The following is a 17,790-nucleotide window of genomic DNA, read 5'->3' as shown; positions in this document are numbered from 1 at the left end:
ATGTGCTGCGCGCGTTTTGGAAACAGACTTAACGAGGAAATTTGCCGCGTTTTTCCAATTTGGCGACTAATTTCAGGATTTGTGTAAACATATCAGGTCTGCGGTTATAGGTCTCGCGCATGCGTAATGCAGGGACACATGGCAGGCTCGACGTTGTGTGGTTATCGTTCTTGTTTTGAGGAATTCTGGTTGTACCACTGTTTACAATAAAAGTAAGTTGACAGTAACTGAGGCCCACACAATCACATTACAATTTGGTCGTCATAGTGAAAAATTGAGTCGCATTGGCGCTTGTATTAGGCGCAATTTCACGCCCTTCCATCTCAAGAGTTGTAATTTTTATGTCTTTCAGATTTCTTGAACTTGTTGTCGGCCACTCAGCCTTTGCAAATGTTTTTGAAAGAGGAAATGAAAGTCTTACAGGCATTTGGCCACATCTCTTTAAGTGTGGGTGATTTTCCCCCCCAAAATTTGTAAAATGGCATACCATGGCAAAACGACACTTGGTTTAAACTCCATAGTAGGTATATGTTTCATAAAATCAACAATTGCTATTTTCATCTTTAGTGATCAGAAATGTTTTTAAGACAAAATCAGTTGACACAACATCCACTGAGCCACTTCCAAGGAAGTATGTAGAAATGGAGTAGAAAAAGTGAACTGCAGTAACCTTATCAACCAGTCAATGTTGTAGAATGGTGTAAAACAATTAAAGAAACATTGTACATGAGAAGAAGAGTTAAAAATAAGGAATATAATTGGTATGCTATTCCGGAATATTGCCATTTCAATGGTAATGTGTTGACAATTTTCTTGCAGATTGTATGTATATGACTGGGGGAATGCTTTTGTAACAGCATGTCTGTTCCAACTTGGCAAAACTAAGTTTGATAATCATTATTAAACTCCTTGCTCTGAGTAATTGATTGGCCTGGCTTTTCAATTCAGTGACCATTGGCTAACTGTTTGTCTATGGCATCTCTCATGCTCACTTACAGTGTAGTGTATGAACACTTTTTTTTTATCACATAGCTGCTAGCTAGAAGCAAAGTGAAAAAAGGTCTTATAACAAGTCTATCACAAGCTGTGGATGATTTCAGGCATCATAGTCACAAGGTACAAAATGTTCCATGGGTTTTTTTTGTTTTGGTTTGATTTTTTTTATCTAAGAAGTCTTTATTTAGTTAAATTGTGATATCACTGAATCATTGTTTTTCAATAACATACAGTGTATGTCTCATTCAGGGCTGTAAATATGAATAATTGTAGTTTGAATTATGGTATACAGAGGGACAGTGTTTTAACCCTTCACACCCTAACATCAGTATGCATATTCTCCACACTGTTCTCTGAACATTTCCTAAGATTCTGACATGGAGAATTTGTCTAACAATCAAGAGCTTCTTTAGTCTGTGATCAGCTCCTTAATTATCCTGACCTTAATGTTTGATTCAGGGGGATATGTTAAGGAGAAATTAGATGTCAGTCACTCTTAGGGGTAAAACTGCTGAATACTTGGTCCTTCCTTTTCAGTGTTAAACTCCTTGCAGGCCTCTTAGCAGCTCGTGTAGATTCAATCTTTCCTGCGGGTGAAGAAACACTTTTGCCAAAGTGCAAATAACAAGACTGTGCTCACTGATTACCTAACTTTCTTTTGAATTTAACCTTCCCAGAAATACAAATAAGCGGAAGTTATTCCTCTTGCTTAGGATCTTGGAAGAATTTCAGAAGAAAAGAGATTTTGTGGAACAGTAGACACCAGTTACCAAGGAGACATATGGGGTCAGTAATAGTAATAATAAACCCACCAAAAATGTATTAAAGTGCTGCATCTCCCATTGCTCATCAGTAATTCTCCTTGCTGTCTGTCTTGCAATTCTTGTGATATTAGTTTGGAGAATATGGTTTTGGATCAGCTGATAATACTCTAATTGATATTTTTCTTTACTCTCATCACTTGTCTGGTTGATATTGTACTATTATTGAAAGGAGAAATTATATCTTCGTCAGTCATGGGAATTTAAGGATTGATGACAAAAATACTTACCTCTTATCAAGTTTAATCTAAACCTGTATTCTGCACCATGCCAAAAAAAAAAAACGAATTCCAAAATGCCACATCAGTAGGAAGTTGTGTTAATTAAGCCACATTACATTGCATAAGAAAGTGAATTTCAATTATTTTATCTATGGTAGATTAATGAATGATATATTATACTTTTTAACTTTTTATATTTATTTAAGAGTGTTTCAACATTAGTTGTTGGTGTTTGGCTGATCTAAGTGTAGCCATCAATCTATAGATTCCTTCAATTAATCTTTTTGTTTCTATATGTGTTTTGTAGAACTTTACCAAAATGGTGCACAGTCAGCAAGGTATGTAGCAATGTCTCTGTACTGCAGTGTGTTAAATCTTCTTTATGGTTGTTAAAAGTGAGATAGCAAAATTCATATGGTAGCAAAGAGATACTTGAATTATTATTAATTTAGTATTGTAATGTATCAGGATGTTGCAAAATTTCAGCTTTTCTCTTGTGGGTGGGGATAGGGAAGGGGAAAGGAGGTGACCTTTTGGGGGTGGGGTGGGGTGGGATGAGAGCATTATCACAGCTGAGAGACAAGCTCAGGATTGCTGTGCATCTAAAAAAGAAAGAAAAGAAAAGCCAAAAATAACCAAACATCAACAAAAAGTCGTCAGTCAGACTGTTGACCGATCTATTTCCTGTTTCTCAAAAGGTTTGCAGGTCATGTCTTGAATGAGGAGACTGGGTTCTACCATCTCCATCTCTATCGCATTAAATTTTTTTAAAGTCATTTATGTGTATGTAGCACAAGGGCATGGTTATCTAAAGAAAAAGCACCCCTTAGAGTAATTTGCATTTCATTTTTGTACTGCCAGGCAAGGCAAAAGGGAAGGGAAAACTTGCAAACAAAGGCTGGAATGGTGGAACAGAAACAGGAACCAGCTTGGAGAGGTTTTTTTTTTTTAAATTTACAGTGCTTTGCAGTATAATTGAATCTGGAACCATTAAGTACAGATGAGCTGGAATGTGGGACTTCTAGATTACAATTCCAGTGCCCAAACTTTGAAAGCTCATTTGTTTTTAGTTATTTCCTCTTGCTGTCCTTAAATGATAATTTGAACTGTCTAATGCACTTGTTTTGTCCATCTCTTGCCCTGTAGGAGATGCTTTTCCGTTGTAGATGTAAACTGAGAATGCCACAAAAGCACTGGAAGAAGTCAAACCCAAGAACCAAGAAATGGTGAGGTTCTGACAAACATGTGCTTTGCATGTGATGCACATTTCTTTGATACCTCTCTCTCTGATCTTAGTCTGTTTATCTTCCTTGACATGATTCACATAAGGCTGCACTTAGCAATAGACTCAAAGTTCAAGTCAAGCCTCTGAATAATTATGGTGAACATCAGAATTGAAAAATCCTAAATTGTTTTGCACATTTTTTTTGTTATTTTCAGCTTCAAAAAGGTACAGATGATGCAGAAGAAGCATACAATTCAATTTGAGAAGCTGTAAAGAAAAAGGTGAATAAAATGATATAAAAAAAACCTTTTGTTTTACTTAGACTTTCTTACTGTTTAGTTATAAAATTTTGCATGCCACTCTTACCTGATTGCATTTCTCAGTGTGTTTTACAGGCAGACCAACCTATTGTTGGTGTACATGTAAGACACATGTCAAATGATTATATGAACATTTGTGCTGTTTTCATGTTAAATTCTGAATATTAAAAAATTAGGTTATACCACACAAGTTAATAGTGCCTTTCACACATGCTGATTGGCTAACTCAAAAGTGATTAGCAAGTTCTATTTACCTCCGAGAAGCCAAAGAGATAAAATTGCACATCAACAAATGTTTTCAGACCATATCTGGTGGTTTGGTGATGAGTTGTGCTGGCTAAATAAACAGAGGGGAAATGGCTGATAATATAAATAATTGTCACGTGGCTCTAACTGCAGCAGGTAATGTGCTTACTCAATTCATTTTAATTTTTGTTTGTTTGTTTTTTTTTGTAATATAGATGATCCGTTACAATAGGCAAAGGGTGTTGAGCCTGCAAGCTGGTCTTATCCAATATGCTGAATGAAGAATGGAAGAGATACCTATGCCATTTTGGCCAAACTATTGAATGACATGAAAAAATCTGCTTAATCAATGAGCACAGAGAAAATAGACATCACCGTAAATTTGGGTGACCATAATTTTTTGCTAACTTTCTTTTTGAAACTAAATTATGTTAATTTGACACGGATAATACAAAGATAATTTTTAAAACGACAGAAGGGTGTTTCAGGCATTGGCTTGTTCTCGGCATTCAGTAAGTAAAACAGAGCAAGACTGGAGCAGAAAAGTGAAATAGCCAGAGAGACTTTTTCACTTCTCTGCTACTATAGCGCTGTTTACCATACATTCTGTTTTACCAACTGAATGCCTGAAACAGTGCACTAATGCACTAATCATAACCATTACAATTTCTTCAAATGTGATTGGTGCATTAGCTGCTTTATTTTTCACTTATCATTCTGTACAGCTCTCAATGGACAGCGTAATCAAACAGTTGGCTGTAATCACACACCTGTAATTGGACTGTTGAAGCAACCAATCATACCACTCAGTCCACTCAGCCAAATCCATCAATCACAGAGTTAATCACAATAACCATAGCAACAGCCACTTATCCTAAAAAAAAATTGAAAAATTTCCCAATGGAGAGATGTTTGACCTAAACATATTTGTTTTTGGAAATTGTAGCAATTATGATTGATTGGTGACAAGACTTTGTCATCCAATTCTTTCTGTAATCATACTCGTGATTGACAAATTGGTCTCTTGCTTCGTGGTTGTCTAATTTTGTTAATCATGTGTATGATAACAACAGACCAAATTAGACTCCACTCAGTCCTATTACCATTGTAAATTGGCCAAAAATGTTGGCAAAAAAACTAGACAATGACAGAAAGAAATTTTTCAATTTTGTGAAGGATACCAGCCTTGAATCAAGGCTCCAGAACATTCAATAAACACTTAACATTGTGAATTTTCAACTTTATGTTTTTTCATGCAGATCTTCATTAAACTGAAGAGTGAATTGAATTCTTTACATCTTCTAATAAAATAATATTTTTATTAATTCTAAATGAATGAGTTTCAAATATGCAAAGTTTTCTTCATACTTTTACAGTAACAGACATAAGGGAAAAAAAATTCCTTTCCAATCCTCTGAAAAGTACCAACCAAAACATCGATTTCCTTTGTATTGAAAAGCTTTTGTGATTTGTATTAGATATAGCTATGGTAGGTTTTTGTTAGAATTGCTTTATAATTACCTGTAAAGGCAGAACTTGATGTTTTCAGGTGACTAAATGTGAATATACTTATTTTTTTAACTAAGAATGCTAATTTTCGTCTTAGCTCTATCAAAGCTGTTACATTGTGAAATTTGTGACTCCACCACCCCCTCCCCCTCCCTATCCCCCTCCCACTCCCCCTAAAGGAAGCCACTTTATGAACAGCGGCCACCTTTGGAAGTATCAATGACGAAAAAGGCTTTGTAAAGGTCAATTGAAGTCCTTACCTTCACCGACGAATTTACCGCACCCTTTGAAAAAGGGAACTCCTAAGGGCGGGGGTGGTGTGGGACGCAGTATTTTGATTTTTTAACGATAGCATTTACCGATATCCTTATAAAGCTCTGTGGTATTTGATTGATACCCCCCCCCCCCCCCTCAATCTGCAGTCAACTTTCTTTAGTCCTCCTTTTAACTCTGTTAGAGACGGCTGATTCCCCCACTGTGTAAGATCCATTTAGGGTGTTGTTAAAAATTATTGCTCGTATGCTTAAACTGCAAAGCTTAACGGCTCTATAAACGAGTTTAACCCTGTTTCATTTTGCTAAGTTGATTTCGTTTTGGATATACAAATTAGGAATTCATTCATTTGCAGAACTATGGTTTCTCTTAACTAGACGGAATTATTACGATTCTTGATTTGCTGAATGACAAATCTTATCTCGAGTGAAAAGATTGTGGTTATTCATCGTCGTCAAATACAATATTAGTTAAAGTATAATCTTTTATATTGCGCTTTGTTTTCACCTCCGATGTACGTAGATCGGGACGTTTCGATTGGAAGAAAACGGCGCGGAGTCTTCGTGCAAGCTCGACTATCACGATCCACAGCGGCAGTGAAAAGATCGAAAGAAAAACGACAGCATTTATCAGTTGTTCCTCAAGGCACGGAAATTAGCCTCACTGGTAAGTACATTGTCTTGTAATGTAATTTTAGCGGGCCATGACTTGCTAGTTGAAACTGAAACTAAACATTTGCTTTCCCTAGGACAACAGCAAGTTCGATCTCGAGATTGATAGCGGATCTGGATCTTTCTTTCTCTGTCGATTTAGTCATTGCGTATGTTTCGACATGACGAGCTTTGAACCACTTAAGAGAGTGTCTCTGTAAGAGCGGTCTGGTCGATTTTGCTTGAGACATGGATTTCGCTCATTTCTTGTGTATTGTGAGACATTCATGTACCTATACTAAAATCACAATCCGTCTGATCGGATCTCTTTATTTTTCAGAGTTTTACTGAAATTAAATTTCGCTCGACCGAAGGCTTGTCGTGACACTTTTCTAGACATTAATTTGAGACAAGTTTGGAGGACAATTTACAAAAAACTACGGAACTCAGCAAAAAAAAAATAGCCCAGCCATGTATATTAACTCTATCTTATCTATTGAGGCGACTTTTGTGAACATCATGTTTCAATCAAGGAAACAGGAAGACTTGAATGACACCGTGTCAGTTCGCTTAAGTCACACACGCGAAAACTGATCAAATTCAAGGTAAATTTTTGAAAAAGTGAGGCGTTCTTAACTGATACAACTAACATAGTTAGGAAGTAGGTGCCATAGAAAAGGAACCTACAGAAAAAAACTTGCGGCCCGACCTTTACGAAAACTTTATAAATCCGTGAACTTACCTAATTTTCGGCAATCTCCAAGTTTGGCTGGCCATTTTGAGGGACTCGTCAACATGAAGCGTAGCAGATATAAATCAAGCAGGTAGATCTAAGACCGTCAGAAATACATACGAAAGCAATTTAAATGAACTTCACTTTCAATTCAAGCGGCAAATTTGAAATTGTTCGTTAAACTTACCATTCTTACATCCCCATGCGACCATTTCTTCCAACAATTAAAAAACCAAAACTTGTTCTCGAATTCCCCTCGTCGATTCCACCGCAAGAAATGACCTGTGCCACCCCAGCTTCGACTCGAATGTGAAGTACGAATCAAATAACATAACTGCTCTATCTTCGAGGCAATATCACGCTGGTAGTTTGATTTTCGGATCGACAAGAACGGTGATCAGGAGGCGATCGCTATGTTTACCTCATAAACGTGACCGCTGACCAGCCGCTGAGTGAAAACAGTATAGCGCGGGGTGGGGTGGTTGGCGGGCCTATCGTCATAATTTATTCGAATACATGCTTAAAAAGCTTTAGGACTCCCAGTCTAAACAGTGAAGGCATGCTTCGTGGTATAGACAACTTTCATTTTACTCTTCTAACTTTCTCCTTTAAATTAGAACTGGTATTAATTAATAGAGTTATCAATATATTTTTAACCGTGGTACCTTTTCGCTTATCATCAGTGGTATAAGATAAGGTGTCTTTTCCACCAGAACCTTTTATTTATGTTACAAGTACAGGAAGAAGTCGTTCGTTAGCGAGACGTTCATTATGTCTCAGGACTGCTTTTTTAATAGCAAAGATGGAAAAAACTTTGGTTCATCGCGTGGCTTATAAGTGGTTTGGTACGACTGTCTGAATGCAATGATGAAGTAAAACATCATTTGATAAGCTACCACCTGTCTAAAGAGGTCTTAAGTGAAAATGAGCTAATCTTGGCAAGGACTGGTCTAGGTTGAATTAGTTGTAGGAATGCCTCATTCTTCCGGAGACGTCAATCAACTGTGCTTTTAATCATAGAACCGATCAGGAATGCGCAAAATTTCTCAAAGGCATTTTTACAGGATTTCCTAAATCTCCACCACGTTTCCAACCAGACCGTTCGTCCCCAAAAGAAACGTTTTCTTGAGAAAAATGTTTAAAATCAATTATCAAATCCCTACAGTATTGCCTTAATGAAACGAATTCACGCCGAAATACGGGTATTCTAAGCACCCAAGCATCTCGGTTGTTTACGGGTAGTGAACCTCAGGCATTTAAAAACTCGCTTTCAACTTAAAATCTTCTTATCAGAGTACCCTTGTAAACACCAGGTAAAACGGATTCACACCGAAATACGAGTGTTCCAAGCACCCAAATATCTCAGTTGTTTACGGGTAGCGAAATGTGGCATTTCAAAGCTCGGGTCAATCTAGTAAATTTCTTGTGAAAATACCCTTGTAAACGCCAGGTGAAACGAATTCACACCGAAATACGGGTGGTCTATGCACCCAAGCATCTCTGTTGTTTACGGGTAGCGAAGTTGCGGCATTCGTTCAACTTAAAAACTTCTTGAACATTTCAATTTTTCTAGTTCGAGCTCAAGACTTTCAAGTTTTGCATTCAAATTTTGTATGGTCTGCTCTTCATTGCTTTTGGCGCCAATTCGAGAGTCAACACAAACACCATTCACATAGCTCTTTATCCTGGCAAAAAATTCAGATAAAACGAGTCTTTCGGAAATTTGTCGCGGTCGCAAAAGGCCGACAAAAAGTCCAAATGAACTCACAATATACACTTTGCCTGGTTGTCTTTGAAGAGTCTCCCCCCCTTCTCTGGGACCCACTCGTCGAACGGCCTCTTCCCGCCATTTTTGCTCATTACACTCCATTCCTGCTTTGATACGGAGAAGATTTCGTCTTGAAAACGGCTGAAAAAGATATTCTGAGAAAAGAATCGTGGAATAATTCCACATGATTCCTTTGTGACTGCATACCAGTTCTTCTGATGATCGATGCAGGGCGCAAACACTTGAATAACTGGCCACGAGAGAGTCGGCTCATGGTGTAAATGTAGGATCTCCTTACGGTTTGCAATACTTTGTTTATAACTGTCATTAATTCTCAGAATCTGGTATAAAATCTAGAGATATTTCTCAGCCGACATTCTTCTCTTTTCTCAACATCTGTCTGTATTGCAGTGAATTGTTTTGCAAGATGAAATCAGATACTGTATATACCAGAGAGTCAAAGGATCACGGAAATTACGCACGGTATCCGTGATTTGTCTCCACCCAAAAGAGGTCAGCGCATAGTTAACGAAAATATCAATCGACAACTGAGAACTATTTGACAATTGAGAATGGAACTTATCGTTTGTTGGTCAGAGGAAACCCTGGAGTCGCTGTTACCAGATTTCCATTTCAGAAAACAAGCCTGTTTTCTTGTTTTAATAGTATTTAGGATGATAAGTACAATAATATTAAAGCCTCGATTTCATTTTTTGGGCAAAACTTATAAAATGACCTCGTAAAAATGATATGAACAAAGGATTAGGTTTGTTAGTGTATCATGCGACGATAGCCAGAATAGTGAATGAATACTAAAATCCATGGTGTTGTTGTAAGAAAAGTTAGCATACCGAAGGGCTGAACAAATAATAGAACAACAACAATTTGAGGAGTACAATCACAATTGGTGTCATCAACACTAGCATTTACGTTTATTTCATACCAAATATAAACTAATATGATTTCATTTTCAGGTATAATTATCAAGACTAAAAATTAGCTGACAAAATAGTGCAAAAATATGCCTGTAATAAAACACTTCGTAATTTGCGTATATTACTACATCGAAATCGATACCAAAAATCTGTGGTATTACTACATCCACATCTACGTCAAGTTTAACGAATAAAAATATTTCCATGAGGATTAGCCACACTTTTCAAATGATTTCGTTGACTCTTTCCGCATGGGTCATGCGTTGGCCAATCTCCGCCTGTGTTACCATCGAAGTGATAATAAGGACCGTGACTGCTGGAGAGATACATTCCGTTATTACTCAACGTTAATGATTTCGGCACTATACTGAGGCATTGATCAGAAACCTGTTTAACCAGTTTACAAGTGATTGATCCCGCCTTCTGTTGCACTATGCTACCAGAACCTTCCTTGCATGCGATCCAGTTGTTGATGTTGCTCTTGATCAGGAATTCCTCACCAACACTGCGCCACAAAGCAAAGTCCATGGCCTCATAATGCGTCTCACTAAGTGGAACTGTTGTGGACATTCGAACGGTAGCGGCACTAGCTGACCAAGATGGCCGAGGGGTGACAGCATTTCCTCCACTCGTGAAACTTGAGTAATCTGTGAATGTGTAACTCCAAACTAGTGTCCAGCCTCCTTCATCCATTTGTTGATCGCAGTAGGCCTGAAAGGCGTTACTATGAGAACCACCGTCCGGGTCTATCCAATAGACACCTGATTCAGCTGAAGGAACTTTCTGTTTCAGATCCTTACAATTCAACACTGCGAATTCTTTGGACAATCCTGTAAAGACAAGTTAGATAACGAAAATACAATGAACACATCTCTAACTGTGTTAGCATGAAGTATGAAAAACACTGAAGGGAAGTAAATGTTTTAACTAATAACTCGACATGGTACATGTCCTCGAACAAGCGTAGCTCATTATTCTAATAGCTCCCAAATTCTAAACTTAAATCAAAACAAGGTTTGTTATTTGTTACCTAAATTTCTCGGTTCAGCAAGTTGATATTTCCCTTCAGTCAGACGTTTGACAATATCTCTCGTGCACAGCAACGAAGTCTTGTGAAGATAAAGTGTTCCATTCGAGTCCATTTCAAGCACTTTGAACCTCGTCTGATCCTGTCCGCTGAGACATAAAGACAGTCCATGTCATTAGTACTAACCGTTTTCACTGGGTGACGAAGTCTTTACCTCGTATTATGTTAATATTGATTATGGCAAACACTACTTAGGTAATTTGTAAAAACAAATGTAGCTTTTATAAAAGAATTCAGGTTTTCCACAAAGCTCGTTCCTATGAGATAATCTGTTGGTGATAATGCCAGCTTAGTAACGAAGCCACACGTTCCTGAGAGGGCAAATTCTAACGAGTTCCTTGATCTCCTATAAAGTGTTCCCCAAACAGGAAGGGAGTTTTATAAGAAATAATATGAAAATCAAATTAAGGAAAATAAAGTATAAATTTTATTAACTCACCTTGTTGTTTGAAAATTTATGAATGTCAAGAAAGCCCAAGTGAAAATAATGCGTAGGATGCAAAAATTCATTCTGAAGTTTTGAATTCTCTAGGACCGTCTTATAGGCTGACTACGTTTGGTCAAGAGAGGACTTGGTTTGGCGAATTTGACGATGTATATAATCTGTGTAATGAACCTTCATGCGTGCTTAAGGGCGGCTCGTTACTTGTGTGAGTACCCTCTGGCGTGCAGAGCTTAAATTTATGTCCATTCAGCCATAAAGGAAGTTGATCGAGTTTCAAGCTGAAACAAACGTAGCCGGATCAGTGCTAACAACCTCTTTACTACACATAATAACAGAACTCTAAATTTAGACAGTTCAATTCAGTGAAAAAGTAAGTTGATCGAATTACGAGAAAGCAGTTGATATTCTCCTGAAGAAACAAATGTGGATCAGCATTAGAGAACTAGTTTATCAGTTCTAGTAACACAAGTACTCTATTTACTGAAAGGGTCACACAAGGGTACGGTCTTGATCACGTTTCGCGTTTTGAAATGGCTGTTATGTATTAGAGCGCCTCAACATGACGAATGTTGTTTTAGCCGAGAAAAGGAAACATTCAATATAGTAACACTCAATTTGAAAACATTATAGATATTGGTATGGCTGGAAGTTGTTCCAGTAACATCAGGAAAATATCTTGGATGATCTTCGCTTGTAGGCGACCAAGGCTTACACGTTTCACATGAATGAACATGCCCCACATAAAACGGGGGATACCCAGCGATATTCTTAAACATTCTCAAGTTATAGTCCCAAATATTCAAATCTTGCGATCAATGCAACGAGAGTCTTCCATTTAAAATTTAGTCAAGTTGATAGAGCGTTTTGGTGTTGTTACAGATAAAAACAGGAAGACAAGAACGTATCTAAACTGAAAGCTACCGTACAAGCACAAAAGGTAAACCCTGAAAGTAAAAGAGGAACTCATAGAAACGTGATCTGCTTCCTTTTTAAGTGATTTAATTCATCATTAATTTGAATTTTGGCCTTTATAGCCGACCATTATTTGGGAAGTGAGGAAAATTCCAAAGGTTTTGCGATTCATGTGGAATAAATTATGGCGCTTCTCAGTAGCTTAACAACTTTTAATCCGCGATCAAAACTTAGCTGTACTTCCACTTCAGGAACAACCTCACGTTCCCAAAACGGCGCCGGCGCCACGGATATGCAGGCTCTAGGAAAAACTGTTTTCCCTTTACTAATGATTGGCGAGTAAAACAAACAAATTTGAAATGTGCATTGAAAAGTAAGTCTGCACAAAATCAGAAAATTTGTTTCTTCTAGAATTCTCAGTCCCTGGCACCATCTAAATGGTTCGTGGTTTAGATAGGAACTAATTTGACCCCTAAAATGATGATTAACCAGGAACCGTAAACTCAGTTGATCTGTTATGATAAATTAACCATATGCTGACGGAGCGACAGGGCCTTACTGGGAAATACTGGCCCGAGGTTGTGGCAGTGCGTGCGGAACGTAACGATGTCCGCACGAAAACGACCTTGGGCCAATATTGAGATTATTGGCTCAAGTTCCCGGCAGTGCAGACCGGGTGTAGTGAGGTCCGTACAAAAACGACCTTGGGCCAATATTGGGATTATTGGCCAAGGTCGTTTTTCCGCGTACAAAAATACTCGGCTAACCACATTTCCATATGATAATGTAATGAAGTTATTGGATTGTAGCATTTCTAGTTGTATTTAGTAATTATGGCATCTAGTTAAAGCTTAGATGTAATTACGGAATGCTGGTATTTCAATAAACAAATATGGCGTCTAGTCACCATCAGGTCATTTAAGACTAATTCTCCCCAGTCTTACACATACTCTTGGTCTCACAAAACACTTCTTTTCGCTTGAATTCTGTACTTCATGCTCCCAAGATCTCATTAGTAATTCTCCTTACTGTCTGACATATAGTTCTCTCGATGTTAGTTTGGAGAATTTGGTATTGGATCAACTAATAATCCCCGAATTGATTTTTTTTCTCTATTCTCATCACTTCTATGCATGATATTGTTTTGATATTGTAAGGAGAAATTCTCTCTTGGTCATTCATGGGAGGTAAAGGGTTAAAGGACCTGTTTCTTTTAAAATCAAATCACTTTATCTTAATCAAAGTTGTAAGAGCTTCATAACTTCGGATAATTTAGTTTTACCATTCGTTCTTATACTCAGTTTAGGCCAGCAGAAAAATCTTAAGGGAAGTGTCAGTATGATACAGACAGAGCATTTGAAAAAGTTCTGAATGCGACGTGTCGGTCTTTGGTCGGAAGCGACCCTCCCACGCTCCGTTCTTTGTTTTCATGCGCTTACAAATTGGTCTTCCTTACGATGACAGAAATGTTTTTAAATTTGTGATACTGCGTTTAGCCCCACTGTTCAAGAACATGTCACTTAAAAGTTTCACATTTTATTACGGGCTCAACTTATGTGTTTATCTTGTCAAAAGTATTTTTGTTCAGAATATAGCTAAAAAGTACTTCTTACTCATCATTGTCGGTTAACTCCAAGATCTGATTCTTAATTCTCCCCTTTAGCTGATGAGTATTTCCTTGTAAATTAGTTATGAGAATTTGATATAAGGTCAAGACAACAACTTCTTCCCAATAAGGCTGAGTATTCTCGTTACCTGTTCACTGGATAAAGTATGCATAACATGGAGAGAGGTTTTGTGTTAACCACTTCTGTGCGTGAGAGGGTTGAAGGTTGGTTAAGTGTCCTGCAGTAAGAACTAAAAGTAATGAAACAAATGTTGAAATACCATATTGTCTTGTTTAAATCGTGATCATGGCGGCTTACTACCTGGCGCCTATTTGCACCTCGTCAGAAAAAAGGGCAGCTAATTTGTTATCACATAAAAGGACCTCTTGTAGCAGCGATTAGATCACCCCTGATGAAGGCACTAGACAGGAGTGTCGAAACGTTGGGTCTACGAATTGTAACTTCTCGCTTACATTTATTAAATCTTCAAACCAGAGTAGTGTCAAACCATGTCTGACCTTAATGTCTATTTATTACAGTCAAGCAAAAACTCAAAAACCAAAGAAAGAATAAAAAATTGAAATGAAATGTTAATAATAATAATAATGTTTATTTCTTATATTGCGCAGTCTAGCATGCGATAAAGATATGATCGAGTGCGCATTACAACACTAAAATCTTAAAGTAATAAATGGCTAGTCCAAATAATGATAATAATAATAATAATTTACAATTTTCGGAAAACAATAAAAGTAAAATATGAGTTAATAAAAGAACTAATAAAAAGCTAATTTAAAAAGATGTGTCTTTAGTAAAACTTTAAAAATGTTCAATGATTGACATTGTCTAATTTCTAGAGGGAGACGATTCCATACTTTGGGCGCAGCATTTTCAAACGCCCTATCCCCGAGTGTCTTTTTTGTTCTATAGGTATTGTCCATTAGGAGTATGCCCCGGTATGATCTCAACTGATACCGCGAGCTCTCTTTGATTTTTATCAAGTCTGAAAGATATTGTGGTGCGACGCCGTAGATACATTTGTGAACTAGCATTGCTATCTTGAATTCTATTCTGTGGGTAACCGGAAGCCAGTGCAGGTTGATCAGGGATGGTGTGATAGGATCATACCTAGATATAGTACATACCAGCCGAGCACCCGCGTTCTGCAGGCGTTGCAGCTTACCAAGATGACCAGCGGGCGTACCATATAATAGACCGTTACAATAGTCTAATCGTGACATTATAATAGCCTGTACAATGGACTTCCTATTATCATATGATAAATACTTTCTAATACGCCGGATGTTATGTAGATGGTAATAAATATTCTGACATATGCTGTTAATATGTGTGGTCATATTCATGTTTGCATCAAACCAAGCACCCAGGTTTCTAACAGAGTAAACCGCAGAAACCTTTACCTTACCTACTTGCAAGTCACTTATCATAACCTTATTTAACTGTGCGCGTGTACCTATAATAAGAAACTCGGTCTTAGCATCGTTCAGCCGAAGTTTGTCTTGGACCATCCAGGTTCTTATGTCCCTGATGCAAGCTTGTAGAGCGTCAACAGCATCCGTCTCAGTAGCAGAACCATCCGGCTTAAATGAGATATAGAGCTGCGTATCATCAGCCTATGCGTGAACGTTAGGGAGACGGGTCGAAGAGCTTACTTGCGTACAACGTGAAGAGCAAGGGACCAAGACATGATCCTTGAGGTACCCCTTGAGGCAGATCAAAGTCACTCGAATGTTTCCTGTTTGATAAATACGAGTGAAACCATTTAAGAGCGGTACCTGTAATTCCATACGTCACGCACAGGCGATTCAACAACACTTGGTAGTCAATCGTGTCAAATGCTGCACTCAGGTCTAGCAATACCAAAAGAGTAACTCGTTGATTGTCCATTGCAGCTAGTATGTCATTCTGTATCTTCAATAGGGCAGTCTCTGTGCTATGACCAAGTCGATAGGCTGACTGGAGGATGGGATACAAACCCGACTGAGTAACGTGATCGGTTGTCTGATCATAAACTGCACTTTCAACCAATTTAGAGAGGTATTGCAGATTACTCACAGGTCTTAAATTGGATAAGGAAGTCCCTTGCTTGGTCTTCTTCAGTCTTGGATCCACAAGGGCCGTTTTCCAATCAGATGGAAAGTGTCCCAAGGAAAGTGAAGAATTCACGACATTAGTGATGATGGGGAGAAGCATATCGGACATGCCGACTACTAAATTGGTCGGCATAGGATCAAGTTGACAGCTTTTCTTCGATGATCTACTGACCAGCTTCCTTATATCTTCCACAGAATACGTATTGAAATGATCAAGTTTCCTATCGCCTATAAACACTTTATCCTCAGCCACCGCCCCAGGATGAAGAGTACACGCATCAAGCTCTGCCCGAATCTTTGCAATCTTACGGTCGAAAAACCGCCCGATATCGTTGGCTAAGATTGAGTTGTCCGTGCATTCTGGAAAACACAATTCATTCCTAGGAAGTAACAATGATCGAGTGGCCCTGAATAGCTTTCCTTGGTTTTCACTATTGTCGTTCACAAAGTCTGAGTAGAAAGCACGCTTAGCCTGTGTACTTAAATAAGTAACGTGGTTCTTGAGTTTCTTGAATGCCAACAAATCTTCCTGTGATCGTGTTCTTCTCCATCTCCGTTCTGCTTTCCGGCGTCGCCTTTTTGCCTCGGCTATCTCACTGGTATACCAGGGTACCTTGGGCCTAGCCCGCACTGTTTTGGTTTTTAAAGGTGCGTGACGATCAAGAACTTGAGAGAGTGTGGTCGTGTAATCCTCTACAAGTACATCCAAGTCCAGTGGGGTGATGGGATCGCTATTACCTCGATCACATAGCCCTGTAAGTACTACATCGTTCGATAGGCTCTCAGCGTCCAAGGATTTAGTTTTCCTAAACTTTATTATCCTAGTCTGAAATGAAGGCTTACTTATGGCAACATGACAATGTACAGCTGCATGATCGGAGAAATAGCGACAGGCGCGTGGTGGACTCGCCAGAATATCCTCAATCTTTCTTGTTATAACAAGATCCAGGATGTGACCACGTATGTGCGTTGGCTCTGTCACATGCTGCTCCAAACCGAGAGACTCAAGCAGATCTAAAAACTTAAGTGCATCAGTGTCATTAGGAACATCCACATGTATGTTGTAATCACCAACGACAATCAAAGGCTCTTTGGATAGAATAGTGGACTTCATCAGGTCAGAAAACTCCATCAGAAAAGTGTTAATGGGAACCCTGTGGTGGTCATCACAATTCTGTGGACGGTAGACGATCACAAGCCGTATCTTGCGGGAAGTCGACGTTTGGACCAACAACTCGCAAAATTCAAGCGACTCTTGAATTCCATCTCGAGTCGTGCTAACACGAAGTGAATCCTTGTACAGTAGTCCAATGCCTCCACCTGTCCGTTCTTGTCGTGGAAGGTCAATAAAGTTGTAACCAGGAGGACACAGTTCTATTCTTAGCGCATCATCATGGGGCTGGAGCCACGTCTCGGTAATCACAACCAAATCATATCTACGTTCACAGACGTAATCTACAAAATCGGCTGTCTTGTTGCGCACTGACTGGGCATTCATGTGACAAAATGACAAAAAGACCCCATTTACATAGTTGGCAGACAAACAATGCACTTTAGTAAAGTTTGAGACATTCCTAGTTGTTGATTTAGACAATAAAGAACGTGATTGAGACGCCCGTAAAGTTCCATTATTTTGATGGCGTGATTTCACAATTGTTGATATACCGCATCCCTCAGGACCAGGATTAAGTTTGAAGACCAGATCGCCAATTAGCACTTGATGGAATGAGGTTTTGATTTTCTTAAAACAACCAAGTTTATCGCACTTTTTCATGTCCTTGATATAATATAATATAAATTTTCAGTCTCAGAAATCTTTGATTACTGTTACGAACTAGCGATCAAAAGCGAACATCTTATACGTAGGATTACAAGCCATGATTAAAACTCTTATTATTATTCGTATGTAACCCTGCTTGTGGTCAAGT

At 38.4% G+C, this 17,790-nt stretch overlaps 2 protein-coding genes and 1 long non-coding RNA gene across 4 annotated transcripts; 1 reads left to right on the top strand and 2 right to left on the bottom strand.

The window, feature by feature from the left end:
* LOC136277005 (uncharacterized) lies at window positions 1–5,598 on the top strand. Of its 2 annotated transcripts, XM_066158595.1 has the most exons (9): window positions 1–212; window positions 353–520; window positions 1,033–1,116; window positions 1,710–1,782; window positions 2,346–2,376; window positions 2,900–2,975; window positions 3,185–3,264; window positions 3,479–3,544; window positions 4,045–5,598. In XM_066158595.1, the coding sequence occupies exons 2-8, from the start codon at window positions 479–481 to the stop codon at window positions 3,534–3,536; spliced, it is 444 nt and encodes a 147-aa protein (XP_066014692.1). In that variant the 5' UTR covers window positions 1–212; window positions 353–478; the 3' UTR covers window positions 3,537–3,544; window positions 4,045–5,598. The 2 variants fall into 2 exon arrangements, with proteins under 2 accessions (XP_066014692.1, XP_066014691.1); XM_066158594.1 differs by lacking the exon at window positions 1–212 and having other exon boundaries at window positions 259–520.
* Window positions 4,569–7,557, bottom strand: LOC136277006 (uncharacterized). Its single transcript, XR_010715721.1, has 3 exons — window positions 7,182–7,557; window positions 7,004–7,091; window positions 4,569–4,703 (listed from the first exon to the last, which is right to left on the bottom strand). It is a non-coding gene; the product is annotated as an uncharacterized lncRNA (long non-coding RNA).
* A 1,996-nt stretch (window positions 7,558–9,553) lies between these two features.
* LOC136284106 (uncharacterized) lies at window positions 9,554–11,294 on the bottom strand. Its single transcript, XM_066173920.1, has 3 exons — window positions 11,224–11,294; window positions 10,728–10,873; window positions 9,554–10,527 (listed from the first exon to the last, which is right to left on the bottom strand). Exons 1-3 carry the CDS (start codon window positions 11,292–11,294, stop codon window positions 9,881–9,883), a joined length of 864 nt encoding a protein of 287 aa, XP_066030017.1. The 3' UTR covers window positions 9,554–9,880.
* Window positions 11,295–17,790: the final 6,496 nt, after the last annotated feature.

Source organism: Pocillopora verrucosa, chromosome 11 (genome assembly GCF_036669915.1).
Source record: "Pocillopora verrucosa isolate sample1 chromosome 11, ASM3666991v2, whole genome shotgun sequence".
Taxonomy (NCBI): domain Eukaryota; kingdom Metazoa; phylum Cnidaria; class Anthozoa; order Scleractinia; family Pocilloporidae; genus Pocillopora; species Pocillopora verrucosa.
The sequence above is the reverse complement of the archived record's forward strand: the minus strand, read 5'-3'. Positions and strand labels throughout refer to the sequence as shown.